Below are 24,100 nucleotides of genomic sequence, written 5' to 3'. Positions count from 1 at the left end.
AACTATGCCCACCTGGCTCATCCTCGTCATGTTCCCATTTATTGTCATGCACAATAACACTTCCTGCAGCAGAAACAGTTACATTCCGATTAGAAATGGACTTGCCAAACTCTGCTGCCCGAGACACCACCCTGTCCCCTGCCCCACACCTTTCCTACCCACCATGCAACCTTTCCCACACAGTGCCCATTCACACCATACCGCCATTGCCAGCACCACACTTGACAACCCTCCACCTAACGCTTCCAACCACATTAAAGATGTCCAGACCAAGACTAAGCAGAACCCCCCCAAGCCTCCAGCATACTGGCCCATAGCCAACCCTAATCTCACTACCCGCAACAGACTACGCTCCAGACTCCATAGCTCACCTAATAAATCACTTGAAACACTTAGGACTAAGCCCAACAACAAGATCACCACCAACAATACCAACATCGCCCCATTAAAAGGTGCTCTACTTTAATGTCGGATCCCTTGTGGCTCACTCCACCGAAATCGCTGACATTATCCTCTCAGCAGATCTCGACTTCCTTGTCACTACAGAAACCTGGCTACATGCTGCAGCAGGTCCCCCATCTAACCCTCGCGGTTCCCTACAAATGCACTATCCTCAGGGCTGACAGACCTAACGCTCGCGGAGGAAGATAGCTATTATATTTAAATCCTCACTCGATATCAGATCCGTCACCTCCATTCCACTTAAGTCATGCGAGCACCTCACCATCAAAATACAAACCGCCCCGCAGAGTACTATCACCTTGGAACTAATATATAGACCCCCCAGGTCCCACAGGTACCTTTAAGGAAGACATCACAGCTCTCATAGCCGAGAACTCCAAGCCTCACTCACAAAACATCATCTTAGGCGATTTCAACTTGGGGTACAATGACCCCAGCGACATGCCGGCATCCTCCCCTGCTACTGCCCTTTCTGAACATGACTTTACTCAACTCATTACTCTACCAACTCATCGGAAAGGTAGAACCATCGACTGGCTTGTTGCCCACAATTGCAATATCACCTGCAAAGCCCCCAAACCACTCCTATGGTCAGACCATTTCCTCATATCATTTGACATTAGAATTAACATCCAGAACCCTAAACAGCGCCCCCTTGCACCAGCCTGCCTAACTAGAAACAAGTGTAACAGTACCGCGGAAACACTTACACCACTGGTTCTCCCCATCCGAAATATGATCCCTACCACCACAGACATCAACCTACTAGTCAGCACCTATAATGACGCCATGGCCAAAGCTGTTGACGCCATTTCCCCACTTAAGCTACGCAAAGGCAAACCTAGAGCTCATCTGAAATCTTGGTACACACCTGAACTTAAAAAAGGAGATAATCCGCACTAAGAAGGAAGCCTACAACGTTAGAATAAACAAAGCAGCCTCCTGCACCAAAGAACTCTTCACCATACTAAAGGAGCTAGAAAATCCCAACCCACCGACTGACACGTCTGTGAAAGACAAACCTTGAAGCACAAGTATCCAAAATGCCCTGGCCAACAAAATTACTGGCCGCCAAACGAAAATTGAAGCCAAGAGACTTCAACTTTGCAACAGCAACCCCCCCACCCAAGCATACCCACCACCTCCAACATTACCACTGGCTTCACCTTCAAAAAGGTAACCACAATAGAAGTCCAAAAAATCATAACATCCCTCAAACCATCAAACTGTAAAGGAGACAGCTGCCCTGCCCAGATCATCAAAGATGCAGCAAGAGACCTATCCCCATTCATCTCTAAGCTAATAAACCTATCCTTCACCAACTCAGTACCCAACAACCTCAAGCAATCATGGGTTCTCCCTCTCCTAAAAAACAAACATTAGACCCAGCCATTCCTACTAACTTCAGGCCAATCACCACGGTTCCATTTTTGCTAAAAATCCTTGACAGAGTTGCCTACCTGCAAATTCAGGATTACTTAGAGACCAACCAACTGTTAGGATTGCGCCAATCTGGCTTTCAACCTCAACACGGGACAGAAACTGCCCTTGTTGACCTCAAAAGTCAAATTGATGACATAAAGGATAAAGGCAAGGCTGCCATCTTACTCCTACTAGACCTCTCAGCAGCCTTCGACCTGGTCGACCATAAAATACTCTGCAACCACCTCTCCTCCGCCGCCTACTTCTCCCCCTCCGCTGTCACGTGGATACAGTCCTTCCTGACTAACAGAACTATGAGGGTATTTTCACTAGCAGCAGCAGCAGACCCCATCCCAATCACATGTGGCGTCCCACAAGGATCCTGTGTATCCCCCACCCTCTACAACATCTTTACAAAGCCTCTCTTTGATAAACTGGACCATCTGGGTGTCACTTATACCAACTACGCAGCTGACACCCAGATACTCCTCACCATTTCTGGCAACTACAGTGTTGACGTCAGTAGAATTAATGAAATCTTTAGCATCATTCAGGCATGGATGGCCACACATTTCCTCTGCCTGAATGATGAGAAGACAGAACCTCTCCTTGTCAGATCACCTAACAACCTACAGAAACTCAGCCCGGACTACACCAACATTATTATTGATGGTAACACTATCCCCATCGGAAAAAATGTGAAAACCCTCGGCTTTTATCTTGATGCCAATACTAACCTCACTAAACAAGTAAACACGACCGCCTCAGCCACCGCCTACACCGGGAAACTAATTAGAGCCTGCAGACCCTTCTTATCCACCACTAGCTGCCTCACGCTGGCCAGAGCTCTCATAAAATCTAAGTTAGACTATTGCAACAGCCTTTACCTAGGTGCCAACCAATCCATCATCAACAAACTACAGGTTCTCCAAAATAATGCGTTACCGGCCGCATTAAACATTTCTAGGCGTGAGCATATCTCTGCCACTAGAATTTCTTGCAAATGGCTTTCCATTGAACAAAAAATTGACCTAAAAACCCTGTGCCTTACCTACAAAGCCTTAAACCACTTATCCCCCCCCTACCTTGCAAGCAAATTCACCATGAAGCCAGACACCAGAATCACCAGATCTTTCAACACTCTTTGCCTCACAGTGCCCAGATTCAACTCTAAAAGAGCCGGTGGCTCGAGCATCACGGTCCTCGCCTCTCAACTTTGGAACACTCAGCCCCTGAACATCAAGCTAACCAAATCCTTCCAACTATTCAGGACACTCGCCATTGGATGGCTACTGAACAAAGCACCTACTACAGCTTGATTTAGCCTCCCACAAATTGTATATATTGTACTTACATAAATGCCATAACTGTATATTTAACTACCCCTGACTGTATATATTGTACATATTCTGACAAATGTATTATTGCAATCTCAATTACTGTGCCTTGTAACCTATCCTTAAGCGCCCTCTTACTCCCGGGTCTGTAGCGCTATATAAATAAAATAAACAAACAACCAACCTTCAACCTGGATGGGTACATAAGCATATATTTGAGCCCTAATTGTTGAAGCCTTGCCTTGACGGGCACAAGCATGTTTCTCGCCCTCCGCACGGTAGGCTTATAAAAGGGTTGTATAGCAATTTTTGAAGCACCCCTTTGCATCCCGCCACCATCCCTGGAAAATTGTAGGATTACCTCCCTATCTTTAAAATTTAAGATCTGGGCAATAATCGGTCTGGGATACAACTCCAGGGGGGGTTTATTCTGGAGTGAACGATGGGATGTCTCAACTACGAATCCTTGTGACCATTTCCCCGGGCCAATTTCTTGGAGCAGAAGGTTTTCAATGGACACCGTCCATGCCCTCTGGGATGCCCAGCACACGTACATTATTCCTGCAAGATCTACCTTCTGCATCCTCGGCTCTCATTTCCAGGGTAGCCTTCCGCGATTAAAACGTCTTCAGCCGCTTTGCAAAGGACTCAGTCGTGGATGTAGTGTCCTTCAACAACGTTTCTGCAGTTGTGACTCTTTCTGCTATTGTCTGTACATCATGTCGGAGCAATTGAACGTCAATTTTAACCTAGTCAATTTTGGTCTCCAAGGAAGACCTAAGGGCAGCTATAGCAGCAGGTACCTTAGTCTACTGTGAATCTGGTTGGGGCAATTGAACAGCCTGTGACGTAGTAGCCACAGAAGAGACCGAGTTCTGTCGCTTGGTCCGATGCGCAAAAGAGTCCATAATTGTGCCTTTACCTTTTGTCTTTATGCTTAGCTGGTGACATAGCAGTGAGAGTACGTGGACCGCAGGCCACCGTGTTTGCAGCAATGCCTTTTAGCACAGAGTAGTAAGTCGTTAAAACCTGCAGCCACACAGGTCTCTCTAATATGACGCAATAGCACTAGGGCCGCAGCAATGGCCCGTCCAAGCCAGCCTGCAGAAATTCACAACTTCTACAATCAAGTGCGTATCAGGCGGCAGGGCCACTGTCGGAGGACCCCTCCCCTACCATAGGATAAGCCCAACCAGGCATGCAAACCAGTCCCAAGTTGCTCTGAACTCCCCAACACCTATATCACCAGAGGGTATCTATTGTCTCCTGCTGGGGATGCGTAGACCACAAAGTCCACGCTGAGGGCCTGCAGGTGCTGCAATGCACCACTGCAAGTTCACAACAAGGTATTATAGGCCACACCAACTGGGGAGGCTGATATAAATACTCCCAACAGTGTCCAAGGTCACATGGGCCAATGTAGCCCTTCAAGCCCAAGGGTCTGTGTGATAAGTGACTGCAAGTGACCCAAAGCCAGTTATAACAAAATGTGTAGATCTTGCAATGCTGCTGGAGTAGTCGCAGTACATCCAATTCCTGCAAGCAAGAGTTATTCCAATTTCAGAAAAAAGGCCCCCTTGCTGTGTGCAGTATTGTAACTGAAGCAGCCGGCGTCAAAAGTCATGTGCATTCGGGGCCCCAGTTGCTTAAGCAGGGAGCCAGATCACCAGGCACACACCCCTAGGTCATGGGCATCCTCAGGGGTAGCTGCAAGTGGACTGCTGATGGACTTCAGGTGGGTCCCCACTAGGTGTTCCAAAAGTATATTAGCACGCCAGAGTGTCATCAAAGGAAGGTGCTCCCATAAAACAGCTAAGCAGCAAAGTAATAAGTAAGTATATCAGTGGTGGATCAATTATAACGGTATGGCTGGTAACAGTCTCTTACTGAGGTTGTGGGTGTTCGGAGCTCCCACTATGATCCTGTGATTAGATCCTTGTTGCAGCGTTTATTGCTTGAATCACCTATACCCAGCAACACTTTCCGGAAGGGGAAGTGGCCGCCTACACATACAGATTTCGATTTCAGTCGGGGAAAGGCGATATCTGGAAAGCTTGATTATCTGCCCTGTGAGTTTGGACCCTGTGTTCCCCAAGATGGCGGCCTTACGGTGCGACTCATGACTTGCTCTTTAATTTTTCAAAAGGCCTAATTGCACACTAAAGTAAGCATGTGTACAAAATATGACATAACACTGTAATGTTTATATGAATGGAATATAAACAGTTGATTGTTGACAGGATGCCCCCCTTGTGTTCCTACTTTGAAAGCCCATAGTCCTGTCTCTCTCAGGGCTGTCCCTCCTGTTACTTAGTTTTGAGATATAGCATTTGCTATAATAGGGACAACCAAATAGTGGCACACTGTATTCATACTGAGATCTATTATTAGGTCACCCTTTTGTGTCCAGTGCTGCAATTGTATTCTTTCTTACAGATTGCTTAAATGTGACTTCCATCGGATTATGTTCAATTTTGTTAAGAACACTCACGTCTCTGGAGGTGAAGGTGTAACACAAATATTACTATACACTATTTTGAGTTTGTGGAAAATAGATGGATCACGCTGATAAGATCCTATGTGAAAAACTGTGCAAACCAAATGCATAAATAATTTTGAGAGAAAAAAAGTAAAGACAAAACAAAAATAACAGCTTAATAAATGCTGAATGTATTTGAATTAACACATGTGTTTTTGCTCTTTCATTTTTTTGACAGGCCTAATTGCACACTAAAGTAAGTCTGTGTACAAAATATGACATAAGACTGTAATGTTGATATGAATGGAATATAAACAGTTGATTATTAATGACCGGACGCCCCTCTTGTGTTCCCACCATGTGCCACCATTAATAGGAGATTAAGATTAAGGAGAGAGCTGGTGTATGTGTCAGCAATGGGGGGAGGCCTGCGTTGGAGACAAGGATTTCCTTTTTGAACTTCTTCCTACCAGACTTGGTGAGAAGGGAAGACTAGTCGATAGTGAAGCAGTTGGAGAAGATGGGAGGAATGGAGAGCACCATAGGGGATTTGGGCGAGAGTGAAGGTGGGTGGTGAATGAAAGAGTGAATGCATGGGAAGGGAAACTGGGGGAGGGGCAAGGGGGTGGCGTGCCGGGGGAAGAAATAGAAAGGTAGGGGACAGCAGGCCAGATGAAGCGCAAAGCAACCACTGGGCCCAAATAAGATCAATAGTAGAGCAGATGGTAACGCAGTAAGCAGATGGTAATACAGTAAGCGACTGGGCGCAACTACATCCATATTAGAGCAGATGGTAACACTGTGAGCAGATGGTAACCCAGCCACTGGGTGCAGCTAAATTAATATTGGAGCAAATGGTAACACAGTAAGCACATGGTAATGCAGTAAGCCACTGGCAACTAAATCAGTATTAGAGCAGATTGTACCACAGTAAGCCACTGGGTGCAACTAAATCAATATTAGAGCAGATGGTAACACCGTAAGTCACTGGGCAAGGCTTGGGTTAGAGGAATGGAAGTCCAGGTGAGAGAGTGAGGACGGGAGCGTCAAGATGGACAAAGCGATGGTCAATAAGGTGACTAACCCCAGGAGGTGAATTGTCTCGACATCAAGCAATGCTCTGAGGGAGAGCAGGGTTGCGGCAGTCCAGTGTGCTCTTGTGAGGGTGTAGGGCAGTCCCCGCGGGCCCAGCCAGGCAGCAGACAGGGCCTTAATGTGAGGGGCCGGCTAACACCTGCCGGTGGCTGCTGGCCTCCTAAGTAGAGCACAGCTACCCAAACAGGTGTCAGCCGGGCAGCAGGCTCAGAAAGCAGAAGTAGCACGGCCACACTAATGCGACCGCCATTTTGAAGGATACTTTTTGTTGTGGAAAAAAAGGCACAAATGCACATAAAGCGATGGAAGGCTTTAAACAAGTAGTGTACTTTGTAGTGCAGCGTAAGGAAATTGCAGCAAAAAGTGTGATTTCGTGCTCCACCTTTTATCCATGTGGGGGAAGTGTGATGGAAGTCAGATGTGTGAAATGATCAGTAATTGCCTGACCATTGTGTTGGGACATGTCCGGTATACGGCTCAGTGTTAGTCCGTTTTCTCTCACAGTGAGCTGTCCGTGAGAAAGTGTTTGTGCCGGGAAAAGGGGGGACGTGGGGTTGAGTTCCTAAGTATCCTACCTGGTAGGATGGAGAAAAGGTGTTACAGGGAAGGGGATACTGTGTCTCACCATCCGGGGTCCCACTCCCCGAAGACCCCTCATCCAGGTGTTCCTCACGCACTGGCCCACCCCCAAGAAGTGGATCCAAAGCGATGTCTGTGTCCAGGCCACCTGGATGACAGATCCCCAGGGACCAGCGGGTGGAGACACCTTCAGGTTTCTCACACTTCACAGTGTTGATTAATAACATTGAATCTGGAGACCACTAGGGGGCAAGGGCGAAATGACCACCTGATTAGGAGCCTCCCCTTCCCAGCACAGAAATATGGCGCGTGGCGATGGTTCGAGCCACCCTGCAGCAGACGTGTTGACACTGAGGGCTACTGAGCTGCGGGGGAAAATTTAGAACCCAGCGGCACCCAGCATTAATGTTTTAACAGCTCCAAAGCCCTGGTGCTTGGCAGGCAGTGGGCTGATAGGGGAACTTCAACGAAGGAATGAAGGTGAGGAAAGCCGCAGGGGTCAAGGAGAACGTTCCTGCTCGCTGCAGTAAGCGAGACACAGGGACAAACCACGGCAACAATTAAGTAGTGCAGCACTAGACCACCAGGGACTGCTTCAGATCCTATGAACCCAGAAGTGCAAAACGCTGGAGGGAACCTGCGCTGTGTCGGGTAATGCAGGTGACAGCAGAACCCTAGTCACGTGTGAGCAGGCACTGCAGTAGCAGGTGCAGAAACAGTGCAGTGTGAACTGCCCTTAAGTGTCCTGGACGCCAAGCATCACGTGGGTGGTCGGAGAGCTCAGAGCACATGAGCTTGTCTTGCATGCCGCAGCTAGCCTATAAATGGGCAGCAGATTAGGACAACCTGGCAGACGCTGCTAGACAGAGTGACCTGAGCAGACCCCAGATACTGAAACTGACACGTGCGGCGGCCAGTGGGAGAGTGGACTAAAGGGAGCGGTGGAGACCCTCTTCAAAGCGCATGTCCTCAACGCAGCAGCAACCAAGCTAGACCCAAGCACAAAGGCAACTCTGCAATGCTTCCATCACAGAGATACAATAATGGAGGACTAGCCTCAGGTGAGTGCACCAAACATACTGAGAGAAGACCGTGAAGCAACGACAAAAGCAGACATGCGCCTCCTGCTTGAAGAAATCTGGTCAATGAAGAGCAACATCATCGGCGACGATGACTGTTAAGTAATCAAGGATCGACGAAGTAGAAGACAAATTGGAAGCATTGGAGAACAACCAGCAATCCGCAGTGTTAACAGAGATTAAGCTAGAGGGCTGTTTCCTCGATCTCGAACAAAGGGAAGCAGACCTATCGGCTAAGATTGACCTCGAGAACAGAGGTGGGCGCTCAAATATTTGAATCATAGGTCTGAAGGAATTGCTGGGGGAGGCGCTACTGTCATTGGAACAGGTGATAGAGTATGAGGGGTTGCACGTCCGCATTGATCAAGACCTGTCCAACAACCTTCTCATCAAGAAGCGTCTAATGTGCTCCAGTGCCAGAAAACTGAAGGTAGAGGTGCGAAATTGGGTGAGCTCAGAAGCACGCAAGAGCCCAAGGAAACTAATCGCAGACTCCAACTGAGATGTGGTTGAGCGGTGGGGTCCAGGAAGTATCGCATATTTAACACCCCGTGACAGTCAACCAGGTAATACAGAGCCTCCCTGAAGGTGATAATGTGACGTAGTTCTAGGGGAATGCAAGAAACCAGGTTATGAGGAACATCTCTGGAAGCAACATGCTGGAGGACAAATGGCTCGAACAGTGGTGCATACTTCGTTAATTGGGCCTGTGAACACGCAGGGACGGTGAGACAGAGCTAGACCCACTTGAGATGTCACCTCTCCGGTTACAGTTGTTGTTTAAAGGTTTGCTGTGTCGCCGGGCAAGGATCCCCCCCCCTAAAGGCCATCTCTGGTCACAGGGAATGGTTTGTAAAATGTTTCCTGTTTTGGGGGGGTGGAGGGGAGAGTGATTTGGGGGAGGTGGGAGGGCCAACAGCGTTCAGGCATTGTTTAGGCTGACGGCAGCTGGGGCAAAAAAGAGAAGTGTAATAAGAACTTGAACAATACAGCACGAGACAAATCTTACCATTGCTCCACACAGTCAAGTCCACAGTTTAGTAGGGGTAATGAGGTATCACCAACAGTTAAATGCCAGTTAACGATGCAGTGAGCTTTGGGATGCTAAATGTGAAGGGGCTAAATTCGCCCCAGAAGTGTACAATGATCCTTAGGGAATTTAAACTGTCTGGACTAGATCTTCTGTTTGTACAAAAGACGAAATATAGGAAAGTTGAGGAGTACGCACTGAAGGGGAAGCATAATGTGGGCGGCGGTATCTGGGCCGCTCAGAAAGAGCTGGGGTAGGCATATTAGATTGGGCTTTGCTCTGGCTCACGGTGACACACACAGGAGATAGCGTTAACGGGGACGGGAGGGCAAACAGTGACCCTTTGCTCCATTTACACACATAACCAACACCAGCTCCCATTTTCCGAAACAGTGTTCGAGTTCTTGGGGGTATGGGGGGGAAGGAGTATTAATCTGTGGGGGCGACCTCAACACGATTGTAGATCCCATGTTAGCTTGGAGTTCATAGAGGGGGGGCGCACTCCGACCGCAAGCCCCAACAGGGACAGCCTTTCAGACCTCCTACGTGAGGCATACTTCAGGAGGAGTCTTGGTTAACTCGCAGGAGATGACCCAGCTCTCTGCCCAATTCTATGCAGCATTATACACCGCTGAATGTCCCAGAGACGCCAATGGCATCGAGGGCTACTTGACTGGGCTGATGCCTCGAACGCTAACAGCGGAGGATAGTGAAACACTTAATGTTCTCATTCATAGCGACAAATTGCAGAGGGCCTTTTTCCAAACTCAAAACCGGCTCAGTGCCTGGGCAAGATGGCTACATCTGTCTTTTATAAAACATACAGGCTGGCCTTTTTTCCTCACAAAACTTTTTAACATATTAGTCGGGCCCCGCCGCTGCTTCATTTACACAAGCTCGGATCATAGCACTGCTGAAGGAAGGAAGTGCGGGATTAAGCAAACTGGGTCTCATACTGCCCTATATAATTGATTAACTTTGACACAAAGATATATGCAAGCATCCTACCAGCCCGTTTGAACAGTTGCTTTCCGAAGTTAATTCATAATGACCTTGTGGGTTATGTGATGGGTAGACAAGGCTCTGATAATATCCGTAAAAAACCCTGAATCTGATTGCTAGCACGAATGTAGAGGACAGAGACCCTACTTTAATATTGATAGATCCCGAAAATGCCTTTGATAGAGTGGAGTGGCCCTTTTTATGTGCAGTTCCTAGCTCGGTCTGGGTCAATGTTGGACAACTGGCACCTAGCTCTTTATAGGAACACCAAAGCACAAGTAGTAGTAAACGGGATAGTATCGGAGGTAGTATCGGAGGTGTTTAAGTTAAGCAGGGAACACGCCAAGGCTGTCCACTCTCGCCTCTGCTCTACACACTAGTAGAAAGCGATTCACCGGAATAGCGACATACATGGACTCGAGAGATACAGAAGGGAATACACACAAGCCTTATTCGCTTATGGCAGACTGTCACTTACCCAGAAACTTCGGTCCCAGCCATCCTAGCGACCATCTAAGAGTATGGCACATATTCAGGGTTTCGTATAAACCTACATAAAACTGTGGCACTACTATTGACCGATGACGGCACCCGTGTCACCCAACTCAAGGCAGGGTATAACATTCAAACACAAGGGAACAGCATTAAATATTTAGGGGTCAGTCACGAAACAGCTCACTGAGTTCTACAGAGCAAACTGTGTGCCGCTGTGTGGGAAAATAGTCTGAGACATAGGAAGGTGGTCAAAACTCAACCTCTCATGGGCAGGTACGTTCACCACCATAATAATGAACATATTACAGAGATTGCTCTTCCTATTTCAGTCACGGTCAGTCGTGATCCCGGCTGCTTTCCACTTAAAGATGATAAAAGAACTCCTTTCATTCTTATGGGCGAACCAGAGACCCAGAATAGCCTATAAATTGATGATCCTTCCAAAAAACATGGGCGGCATGGGTTATCCTGACCTGCAGGAATACTTCAGGGCGGCTCAGCTGTGGGATATACCAGATCACTTATGGAAAAACAGGGAGTAGTAGTGGGTAGCATTGGAAAATGGTCTCTTTGCGCCAGTAACCCTGGGGAATGGCTGTGGGTCCCACAGGAAAAGGTATAGTGTAGGATACGCAATCATGAAGCAAATTTGAATGGGCACCACAGGGGTATTGAAACTTTCTGGCGTTCTTAAAGGTCTCTGGTGTAATGAGTCTTTATTAGGAAGTTAGGTCCTATATACAGGAGCTGGCTGAAAAAGGCCTGGAGACACCCAAACCCAGAAAAACAGCAAGAACCAAAGATTAGGTGAAGACCCAATCATACAGCCGCTCTCTGAAATCACAAACTGGGTTCTGTGTTAGTTGTAATTTTACTATGTATAGTTCCTTTGATCTAATCTTGGAAAAATACGAAAGTCAAATATATAGTGGTTTTTCAATGTTGGTTTTATCCATCAAGTAGAAAATTATTTTATAGAAAGAAGTGACAAGTAGCCACTAATAATGTTCTTCGTGAGGAAGAGATTGCCATAGATCACTCTATCCGTAGACTTATATTGTGCCAATGCATTTCGGAATACAACAAATTCCTTGATCAGGGCAAGTCTAAAACATAACATTTAAATGCAATTGTGCCAACAATCCCATGGTTAATATCCATATAAAATAAATCCCATATTTAGAACAACGTAAGTATATAAATATCAACATGAACAGTCATCATCCAAATAGTTGAAAAAATATGAAGGTAAACACATACCCGACAATGTAATGAGCCGGATCAGAAGGCAGGTAAAAAAATATAAAAAAAGGAAACAAATCAGTACAAAGGTAAGAAAAGATGTCCTAAAACAAAATGGAGGGAATTGGGTCCATTACCTGATGTAGGTGAGTAATGGCGAAATCTATGTTTCAGAAGCCAGGCTGCTCCACCGTGTGCGGCGAGCAGGTACTGTGAATGGTAAAGTAAATATATATGAAGGACCTATCCAAAGTGTAGCTAATCGCTAATAGAAAAAAACACGCGTGGATTGTAGCTTACCATATGTAGAGAACGGAGCGGAGAAGTTCTCTCTGCGTCTGCTGAAAGCAGACTGTCCTCCTTGCATCGGTGCGTTGCCGAGCAACTTAGTTGTGTAAGACACGTGATCACGGCTTCATGAAGAAGAGCACGAGCCGCGACCCGTGTCTGTGAACAGGTCAATGAGCTTAAATATGATAAAAATACCTAATTTGTGGACCTCCTGGGTTAGTAATGATAAAAGTCATTACCTAAGAATCAAAAAGGAATTGGTAGTCTGTCGTCCATGGACATAGAAAAAATACTGAGAGTGACTGAACCCAATTGAATAGCAGTAATGGCTTTGTTAATATGAACGTACCTAAGTTGGATGGATAGAGCCTAGGGTGCAACCCTAGGGCTGTACCTTATATTGATAGTATGTGCCTTAATGCCGCTAGTGGTGTCGTCCAGACAGACGGCACCTCTGGTCCTGGGGGAACTCCAGGATGCGCAGCATGCAGGACATTTTAAACATGGGAAACATCTCTTATTCATATACATTCGAGTGACCCTCAACATTCAGGTCATATGTGTACTGGTGTCAATCTAAACCAAACGATGCCAAATATAATAGAAAAAAGAAACAACTAGAGAAAACAGTGAAAGTTGATCTCCTCATTTAATCCATTGGGTGCCAGACTGCCAAGTTTGTCAATCCAATATGTCTCTCTGCGATTCAAACGTTGACATAAATCCTCAGAATAAATAATATTATATTTGGCATTGTTTGGATTATTAGTGGCTACTTGTCACTTCTTTCTATAAAATAATTTTCTACTTGATGGATAAAACCAACATTGAAAAACCACTATATATTTGACTTTCGTATTTTTCCAAGATTGGATCAAAGGAACTATACATAGTAAAATTACAACTAACACAGAACCCAGTTTGGGATTTCAGAGAGCGGCTGTATGATTGGGTCTTCACCTAATCTTTGGTTCTTGCTAGGATACATAATCATCCCTGGCTTGCCCTCTTTTGGTCCATGTTGCGGAAATCCAGGTCTATGATGGGGGTCACATCATGACTCTCTCCACTCAGTTGCATATGGGCTCCGCTGATCAGAGACTTACTGGTAGACTGCAGCCGCTTTCATATCATTATGAGGCTGGCCTTGTTGGGGCGGGGTAAATGTGGAAAAAAGGGGTCCTGCTGACAAAAGGGGAGCTGGAGGAAGCCCTGCAATCGGGAGGCATACAGCTGTTGGTATATTTGCAACTTCAAGACGTGCTATTGGATGCGCGGTGGGAAGGACAATAGTAGCGTCCCTTAACACCACTAGAGCAGGTTCTAGACCCGCACAAGGGATCCAGAGCGCTTATATCGCAACTATACGCATCATTGCTTAGCAGAGGGCATCTCACTACGCTGCGTACACAAGAAAGGTGGGAGGTGGACTTTGGGTTGCAGGAAGAAACGGAGGTCTGGACCATCATTTACAGAGCAGTCTGGTCCTCCACGATAGCAGTGCAGTATAAAATGCACAATTGTAGATTGCTTTTCTGCTGGCACCTCACTCGACAGAGGTTAGCACAAATGCACACAGGGGTTCATCTCCATTGTTGTAGGGGCTGCACAGTCGTTGGTGACTACTGGCACCAGTGGTGGGATTGTCCAGAGGCACAATTTTATTAGAAAAGGTTTTAGGCTCAGTGCACACCATAGACTCTATTGCCAGGACCCTGTCGCCGTTGCTGTTTCGGGTAGAGAAAGTGGTCGTGAACTATTCATTGGTGTCACACGTGCTGAGGATTTTGATTATGGCAGCAAATGTGTGCCTCGCCAGGCACTGGAAGAGGTCTCACCTCCCCAAGAAGGTGGAGTGGTTGGACACGGCCTATAAAATGTACAAAATGGAAAGCCCCACAGCAGCCATCTTGGAATCCCATGCACACATCGACATGGAATGGTCCCCGATTTTGGAGTATTATAGGGCGGAGAGACTGGGAAAAGGTGATAACTGAGGCCAGAAAAATTGATTATTGATTAGGCAAAAATTGCCACAGAACATAGGGGAGGGGGTTTGTAGGGACGAGAATGGACATGATAGTACCGTGGGTTCTCGTGTGGTAAGAGCTGACAATTGTGGATTATCCTTGGTTGTGAAGCATTGGACATATGCCCGAAAGGTTTGACTATGATTTTGCCGTTGGATGGGTAGGGGATTTGAGGGGTCGAGGTTCTGGGGAGTCAGTGAACAGGGCACCAGCGGGGGCCTTGAGTTTGTGTTTTCTTTTCACACATTTGCACATGCATGTTCGTTGTTCTAGCCTTTTAGGTATGTTTAACTTTTGATGACCGGTGCAATTAGGACTGGACACTTTACAACTGTGAAAGTAACAGATCTGTTTTTTTTTGTTGCTTATGTAGAATTATTGCAAGCCCTGATCTATGTCTCAATAACATTCAATTTGCAAAAAAATTACATTGAATCTATATCCTGCCGGTGTTGCTTTAGCCATAATTGTGAACAGGAGACAGTAGAATGATGTTCGGGGTACTTAAAATTGTGTGCAATCATGTCATCCCAGTCAATATGTAATTTTCCACTTTGAAATGTTATACATTATGAAATATGAAGTTGATTCAATTCTCTTGTAAAGCAGTTTAATTCTCAAATGAATTGGGTCACAATGTGTAAAACCAATGCATCATGTGGTTTTAAACTTAATTATTTTTACCTGTGTGGAAAAAAATAATACAATCTATATCTGCCAAACTTGACATAATTGACACATTTCCTGTGGCCAGAACAATGTTTCATTTTTTAAATATTGATTATCATTGTAACAGACACATCTTTGACCTATATCTTCCTACCGGATTCCCTTTTGCTGCTTACCAAGATCGCCCACTTGTATTGTAGGTTAGCCCAAATTGTTTGATCTATTGTTGGGGGCCTGTGTATTGGAGCTTTACATGTGTTCTGACAAAAATCATCCTACATCGTGTGGATTTGTATCCAATGTTTCTGAACGTTCTGATGTCAAATGCACACTTTCACCTTATTTCTAAGATTTTCTTGGTAGGGACCTCCTTTGCCCCTTTCGTTCCCCATTTCACAAGGTTCAGGATTGTACACTTCACTCCCTTGAGTAAATTGTGAAAGAACGGTTCACCAGTCGCCACACAGTAAAGCTACCGTCCTTTTGCAAACCTTCGCAGACGTGTACTTTATTTGACCACTACTGAAGCAGTACAACACTGAAACATAACTTCCAAGGTTCTCCCACGAAAGGTAATGCATGGAAATATTTAAAATGGTAGAGTGGACTTGCCTGCGCACGCGAGTAGGCCCAAGACTCATGCCATCTTGTACTTGTAGTCCAGTGCATTCCCGCCTTCATCTGGTGTAGAGCAGCCCAGATGTGTGTGGGTGAGTGGGTGACTCCACTTTAGGGACTGATGGATGCCGTAGCTGCTTCTTGGCAGCCGTGGATATTGTGTTTTGGTGGTTGTTGAAACCAGAATGGAGGCAGAACTTACTGGGCGGCAGTGGTGCGAGGAAGAATGGACCCAGTGAGTAAGTATTGCCTCTAAGAGGGTGAAAGGTTTTGGCCACTCATAAATACTCCCTATATTCCTTACATTTTTGTGTTTTGATTCAGTAAGTTCAGGCTGGGCGGACAAAGATGTGGACAGTTTGGGTCTGCGAGTTTATGGTAACTTGCTGGCTGATGATTTGGAATTCCAACAGGGATAATTAATGCATTTTAGCCTATTCATAGTGCTCTCCTATTATTTTTCCAGGGATGTGCAATCCAAGAAATTACAGCGACACCCCACCAACATCCAAAAGCACAGTGGAGGATCTCCACGAACCTATCCCTTCTCTTTTCCGGGCGCTCACAGAAGGCAGCGCCACCGTGCTAAGCTGGAACATTGTGTCCTTCCCGGTTGCTGAAGAACTCTCTCGCCATGAAAATCTGGTCTCCTTTTTAGAAACTGTGAATGAGCCTCAGCATCAAAATGTTTCCATTCAAGACAGCAGTGCCCATACATCACGCAGCAGTGAAAAAGGTAACCATGGAAACTGAAGCTAAAAGGGAACATCTTTTGGTTTGAGCAGAGGCGAACATATTTGTTTTGATTGCAGCACTACCTTATTTATTACTTACAATTATTATGCTAGCCTTCTTACTTAAGTGGGTGATCTTGGGCATGTAAGTTAAAACTCCCATAGACCCTTTACTTCCTATTGATTGAAAGAAGTGTTGCCCGATGGCTCGCACACCATCTGACCCAATTTTAGTTGCCTCTTTTCTACTATTACAGGAAGATATATTATTGGATGTATTATTGTAAGAATTGCAGATTTCTCTCTGCAGTCTTTGATTTGTCAATTTCTTATTTCTTTCCCTAATTGACCCCCTGCCTAAACCCCATTACCTTCCCCTCCTTTGAGTAAATAGAAGCCTGGTAATCAACAATTATTTTCAGTTATAACTAGTCATTTAACTTTCTGGCAACATTTCTCTTCAGTGTTGATTTCAATGTTTTCATTTATTTTAATTTTCTGCAATTAAGATTTGTTAAATTTTGTTTTGCAATAATGGGAAACTTTAAGGGGTCATGGAGACACTGTATCTTGTCTGCATTTGGATTAGAGTTCATAGCAACAAAATGCTGTACTGTTGTGGTAAAATAAGGATGACCGTGAAAAACGAATGGTACAGCGATAACCTTGTTGTGCAAACTGGGGCACAGCACAGGGCAAAACAAATTGTGCTACACAAATCAATACATTTTTTTTGGAATATCCCAGTTCAATGAGTTATTCATTTTGTGCAAATTCATTCATATTCCACATCCTTTATATGAAAGAAAACATTTATTTTTGTATTTCACACATTTCCTAGTAATAAAAATCAAAGTTATACATCATAAACAAGGTATTGACATATTAATCCATATGTTTTTACAAAACAAGTTACAATTACATCTTTTACAGATTTTTCATATGTTTCCAACTCTTGTTTGTTCCCATGATCCAATAATCCTGATAGGTCTCCCAATGAAGTTTCCTATCTTTCAACTACGTGTTTCGGGCAATTAATGCCCTTCTTCAGGTTTAAGAGTATTGGATTATTTTCTGTAAGACCTAAATCGGTATATCTATATTACTTAATTTGTAAAAACTTTCATTAATCAGATTAAATACACTAATAGTGGCTCTGTTCAAATAAACTAACCTTGGAATTCGTCTCCCACTCTCAGGAAAAGCTTGTTGCCCTTACAGGGTAGATTTCAAAGGCTGTCGAAGATAGAAAATGTTTCACTCTTGAGTGATCTGAATTGAGAGGCGGTGGTTTGCAGAGAGACCAGTCACTGTGTAAGGCGCTGGGTCCCCCTGCGTACCACCAAATTCATACAAGTTCTAAGTGCGGTGCGTTATTTTTAAGATAACAGGTATCACTCACCACTTGTGGAGTACTCCTGTCTGTTGGTAATAGCTCCTATCTTCTTTGATTGTCGCTTCGATTTAAGAAGAACCCTGAGAATAAATCACATTTAGATTTGTGTTTTTGTTTGATGTGCCACTGGATTGAATCATTTCATACCTTTTGATTATGCACAATCTAGTTTACTGCTGCTGAGTTGTGCTAGTCTTGTAGTTCTCGGAGGGTTAACGGTCGACCCGCCGTGTTTCACGCTTTAAGTCGTTCTTAACCCCTGCAATAATGGGATACTATTAGAACTCGGTAGTAGAGCTATAACTAAGTGCCACTTTCAATAGCTAAATGCGCGATCCAATGTGTAGATAGCTTTTTACCTGTTAAGGAAGATCAGTGTGCATCTAGGTGCTGCCGCGAGTGCTCGTTCTTTGGGAAAATCGGAGACGCCGGGCTACAGCGCGTGTCGTTAAGCAACCGCAGCAGTTCGTTGTCCATTTAATAAACACTATACTGTTAGATATTACTGCGGGCGCCATGTTGGGAGAACACGGATGGTAAACTAAATCGAAAGCCCTCTTTCTAAGTGGCTAGGACTACTCGAGATTCTCATATAGACTTAACGTCTCACCACTAGATTAAATAATCTCAATACGTGTGCATGGAATAATTAGGAGGCATAGAAAAGTTACGCAATACAACGCGATGAGAATATTGATTATATATTCTCCCTCAACACGCAAAAATTCTTCCTGTTTTCCTTTCATTAATTGTATGATGGAAGTAAGCGATTATACCGTAACACAGTTTTCCGTCTTATGTATCACGAGACCTTTCACTCATTGAGACACATTTGTCAGGCATCATTGCGGCTGAAACAATTCAAATAACATTACATAGTCTCTTGAGACTGCATTGTTGAACCAATTTGAATCTAGACACATTGTTCTTTTTCACATTATCTTTCTTTTGCTGTTGGAAGTGTATACTGCAACTATGTGGTTATTCACTTAAAACTAAACATCACATGACACTTCTATCATAAAGGCACAATAAAAAGCATTTTCACATCATGACAAGGGGGTCTCTGTCTTTTAGCAACAATGTCCTGAAACATACTCGAGTTCTTCTGTAAATCTTCGATCTTACTGCCACTGATATCAAAGGTTCTAGTGAGAAGGAGGAACTCATCACTTCACATTAGTCACTTGTTCGTGTCCATTCATCTTTGAAAAGATGCCTATAGGTAACAATTCAGATCCCAATCTAAATTCATCCCTCTGGGATACATTGTGTCGAGCTTCTCAATCCAGAATATCTCTCGTTGTTGCAACAATTTGGTGATGTTGCCTCCTCTTTTTGGTAATTTTACATGTTCCAAAATGACAAACTGAATTTGTGCAATGGAATGTTTTGCAGTGTCGAAGTGTTGGGCTACTGGAGATTTCACTGAGTGATTCCGAATGTTTGATTTATGTTCACCCCACTGAATTTTGGCTTTCGTGGTAGTTAGTCCAATGTAGTATAAGCCACATGGGCACTTTATACCATATATTACATTTTTGGCGTCACAAGTCGAGGTGTGTTTCAAAGAAATGCTTTGTCCGGTATATGGATGATTTATGGAATTACCTTTCATTACGTTATTACGGGAACTGCAGTCATTGCATGGTGTAGTCCCCCTATAAATTTCCTTTGTTGGACAATATCTTTGACTGAAATCAGATTTGATCAGTTGATCCTTTAGTGATCTGCTTTTGGTATATGCAAACAAGGGAGGTGATGGAAATAATTAGGACACTGTTACATCCTGGGACAATTTCCCAATTCTTTCTGATTATTTTCTTAATTGTGGCAGCACCTAGATGCACACTGATCTTCCTTAACAGGTAAAAAGCTATCTACACATTTGATCGCGCATTTAGGTATTGAAAGTGGCACTTAGTTGTAGCTCTACTACCGATTTCTAATAGTATCCCATTATTGCAGGGGTTAAGAACGACTTAAAGCGTGAAACACGGCGGGTCGACCGTAAACCCTCCGAGAACTACAAGACTAGCACAACTCGGCAGCAGTAAACTAGATCGTGCATAATCAAAAGGTATGAAATGATTCAATCCAGTGGCACATCAAACAAAAACACAAATCTAAATGTGTTAACTATATTTCGTTAAACTTAAAAGGACCACACGTGATTTATTCTCGGGGTTCATCTTAAATCGAAGCGACAATCAAAGAAGATAGGAGCTATTACCAACAGACAGGAGTACTCCACAAGTGGTGAGTGATACCTGTTATCTTAAAAATAACGCACCGCACTTAGAACCTGTATGAATTTGGTGGTACGCAGGGGGACCCAGCGCCTTACACAGCGACTGGTCTCTCTGCAAACCACCGCCTCTCAATTCAGATCACTCAAGAGTAAAACATTTTCTATCTTCATTCGACAGCCTTTGAAATGTACCCTACAAGGGCAACAAGCTTTTCCTGAGAGAGGGAGACGAATTCCAAGGTTAGTTTATTTGAACAGAGCCACTATTAGTTTATTTAATCTGATTAATGAAAGTTTTTACAAATTAAGTAATATAGATATACCGATTTAGGTCTTACAGAAAATAATCCAATACTCTTAAACCTGAAGAAGGGCATTAATTGCCCGAAACGCATAGTTGAAAGATAGGAAACTTCATTGGGAGACCTATCGGGATTATTGGATCATGGGAACAAACAAGAGTTGGAAACATATGAAAAATCTGTAAAAGATGTCATTGTAACTTGTTTTGTAAAAACATATGGATTAATATGTCAATACCTTGTTTATGATGTATAACTTTGATTTTTATTACTAGGAAATGTGTGAAATACAAAAATAAATGTTTTCTTTCATATAAAGGATGTGGAATATGAATGAATTTGCACAAAATGAATAACTAATTGAACTGGGATATTCTAAAAAAAAAAAATGTATTGATTTTAGTAGCAAAATTTGTTTTGCCCTGTGCTGTGCCCCAGTTTGCACAACAAGGTTATCGTTGTACCATTAGTTTTTCACATTTGTTCAAGTAGAGGTAGCACTCTACTAATTGGGAGCACCCATAAGATAAACTCAAGAACTATTTAATTGCAATATATTATTACAATTAACTTTATAACATTGAGTGTGCCTCCACATATCCAGTATCAAAATAAGGATGACCCTCCAGTTCCCCCAAGCCCCCATTCAGCAAATACATTTGCAATGCCTTTTAGACAGAAGCTTATTTTTCCTCTTAATTGTAGTCCATTTACTTCTAATAAGACTTCCTTCCCAGGTCTTGTTTCGTGCCAAAACTGCACTAACTTTCAAGGAGAGTTCATCGATCCACAACCCCATGTATGCAAGGAGCAAAAACAAATAATGCAAAGCAAGATTTTGGCACCACATCTTCCGGCAAACCCTCTGTTATGATGCCGTTTATGACAAGAGCTCCTTCATGGATGAAGCATCACTCCATATCTTCCAGTAGATAATGCTTTCCACCCCTGTACTCCAGAATGCAGAAAATTGATGTTTTCATTAATAAACAGGATCGTCAGAAAACATTTACTAAGTGTTTATTGTGGTAGTCCAGAAGCAGGAGTCGGAAACAAAGGTGGCATTTTAGCTATAAACTTTTAAGCGGTAAAAGCAACACTTTCCCTATCTCTAAAGGAGAAATCCCTACCTAAAGTAAAGATAACCGGGTGCTCGTTTTTGGGATGAAAGTCCAACCAAAATAACCTCTGTCCCTACCACTATACACACACCATGGAATAACTAAGAATTTAGTAATCTGGAGGATGACTCCCTCCTCCTGGTTTAACAAGTTCCAGTTTTGGTGATGGTCTTTATTTAATACACTACTGGTGGGTTGCACATCTCACTCTTCTGTTCCTGAGACTCCTTTCAGGCTGAACTCTATTGTTGATTGCTTTAGTGTTCCGATTTACCAACCAGGAGAATTACTCTTCTCCTAGTATAACGTAGCCTTTTCTTCAACACTTAAGAGCCCTCGTAGCTCCTTCAAATTCTGTTTAAGGTGAACTTGAACTATTCCTTTTTCTCGTTTCTCACCCACTGAGGAGAGTCAGTTGCTTTGCCTTTTTGGTCTTTAATGTCTCTCTGATTAGGGAGATCACTCTTGTAGCGTTTAACACTTGCTTTAGCTACAATTGTTTGAGTGGGGCCTCTGTGACCAGTGAGATTATTCTGGAGGTCTGCTCCAGGAACTGTAGCTTTGATGGGGCTACTGGGACGAGGGTGATCACTCCAGAGGTCTGCTTTGCCTTTCCCCACTCCCCTACTGGGTCTCCTGTACCTCCTTATTCTTTGGAGCTGCATGGAGGGCGTCTCCGGTTCTTCCTGGGGTGTGGGTTCACTGCATTCCCCACAAATGCTTGGCTTCTCGGCTTCCCGCTGCACTTCGTTGCCTGTGTAGGGCCCTACGCCTACAAGTATCGGCACAGTTACGGGACCACCCGGCCCACCTCTTTGAGGTTGTGCCAACGTCTGGCTTCCTCCAACTTCCCGGTATGTCTGGACACCCTTGGATACTCGAGGGCTTCAGCAGTGTCCGGTCAGCCTCCTTTCCCAGACGTTTAGATCCTCTTGCGTGTCTTTGCTCCGACACTTTCAAATCTCCCAGGCTTGCCGAGCCTCAAGCTGGTTGTTCTCAGATTCTTGCAGTCCCTTCTTAGTTTTTGTTTCTTGGCTGGGTCCTCCCTGGCAGAGAATCCTAGTCCTTCGTTTGTTTTCTTGGTGTACTCCTCATCCCTCCTCAGGGCCATTTCTTGCCAGTACTTGTTATCCTGGTCAATTGAGTAATCTGCACAACTCCCTTGCTCGTCTTCTTCACAGTACTTTGAGAACATACGATGTTAGGTGTAATAGAAAGTAAGGAACATTTGAAAAATACAGTGGTGCTGTCTGGTGGAACTTTCAGTGTTAGGTTAGGGGGTTCTAATATGGAACGGGAGTCCTTGTGCCCATAAGGGGAGTCTCTCCATGTGAGGCTCTCCTGCATTTTGCCACGCCTAGGGGGACTATTGGTTAGGGGCCTCACCTCCCTGGCCTTACCGGAAGAGGCTCCGCCTGGGGCAGAAGTGATGCAGTCCCATGATGCGCTGGCTTCTTGGATTTGAGGAGTCTTTCCCCAGGAAGACCTCACCCACATGATAATATGCATGTATTTTCAAAAGCTAGGGGCTTTTGGTGAGCTCATAATAGGTTCAAAGAACCCCTTTTTTCGGTGGCAATGCTATCTGAACAGATTTGTTAGAACCCCTATGGACAACGTCTTCCTCCAATCTACATTTTCGATTTCTACTCTATTGCAAATAAGTAGTCCCTATTCTTTTATTCAGTCTACCACAAGCCACTGGATAGGAAAAAGGACCCTGCAGCGCCGGTTCCCATGCACGTAAGTGAAGGGAACCGGCGTCGCAGAGAGATTGAGTCGGCGGCACACAACGATGTGTGACGCTAACATGTAAGTTAGGGGGTGAGGTGGAGCGGCTTGCCAGAAATGTCAGTGGGAGAAAAAACCTGTCATTTTCGTTGAAATAACTTTTGGATTTTTTCTTCCGCTGACATTGTAAATCTATTATTTCATGACACCCATAGGTTAATAATCATGTGATTCCTACTCTCTAGTAGGTGGGGAAAGGATGGTGGTATAAGGTGAGTGATGGTGTCTGTGTGCATAATGCCAAGGTTGTCCTCGGCAAGACTGGTAGGTTTTGTTAGGTGACCTTAATTGGCTGAGAAAAATCTAACATCTCACTTTTAAAGCACAAACAGATATGCAACCCCGACTAGCTAACTGATTTCCAGCACCAGCTCAGTCAACTGTATCTGCTCTGGAATCTGGTTCTGATTAAACTGAATGTGGAACTACTTGCTGAAGTGCCACGTGTATATTGAGTCCAAATGCTAGAAGACTAATTAACAATTGGGCACAGTCAACTAAGGGTCTGCATAGGAGTGGATTTCCTTAGGTAACCACAAACGCATCCCGAGACGTTATGTCAGGAAGCGGAGGCCTCCAAGGCCATCACCTGATCACTGGATTCTGACTGTCTTTGCACGAGAGACAGAGTAAGAGACTAAGATCACAATGGAGAATATGCAGAACCTTTATAGA

General features: G+C 44.4%; 1 protein-coding gene across 2 annotated transcripts in view; it reads left to right on the top strand.

The window, feature by feature from the left end:
- Positions 1-24,100, top strand: part of TWSG1 (twisted gastrulation BMP signaling modulator 1) — a 283,080-nt gene that overhangs the window by 173,343 nt on the left and 85,637 nt on the right. For both annotated transcript variants that reach the window (XM_069613391.1, XM_069613392.1), the window contains exon 4: positions 16,297-16,566. In XM_069613391.1, the coding sequence (XP_069469492.1) occupies positions 16,297-16,566 (270 nt within the window). The remainder of the gene's footprint in view (positions 1-16,296; positions 16,567-24,100) is intronic.

The sequence above is a fragment of the Ambystoma mexicanum genome, chromosome 5p, assembly GCF_040938575.1.
Source record: "Ambystoma mexicanum isolate Mex_15411 chromosome 5p, UKY_AmexF1_1, whole genome shotgun sequence".
NCBI classification, from domain to species: domain Eukaryota; kingdom Metazoa; phylum Chordata; class Amphibia; order Caudata; family Ambystomatidae; genus Ambystoma; species Ambystoma mexicanum.
Note: the sequence above shows the minus strand (reverse complement) of the source record. Positions and strands in the feature narration are given on the sequence as shown.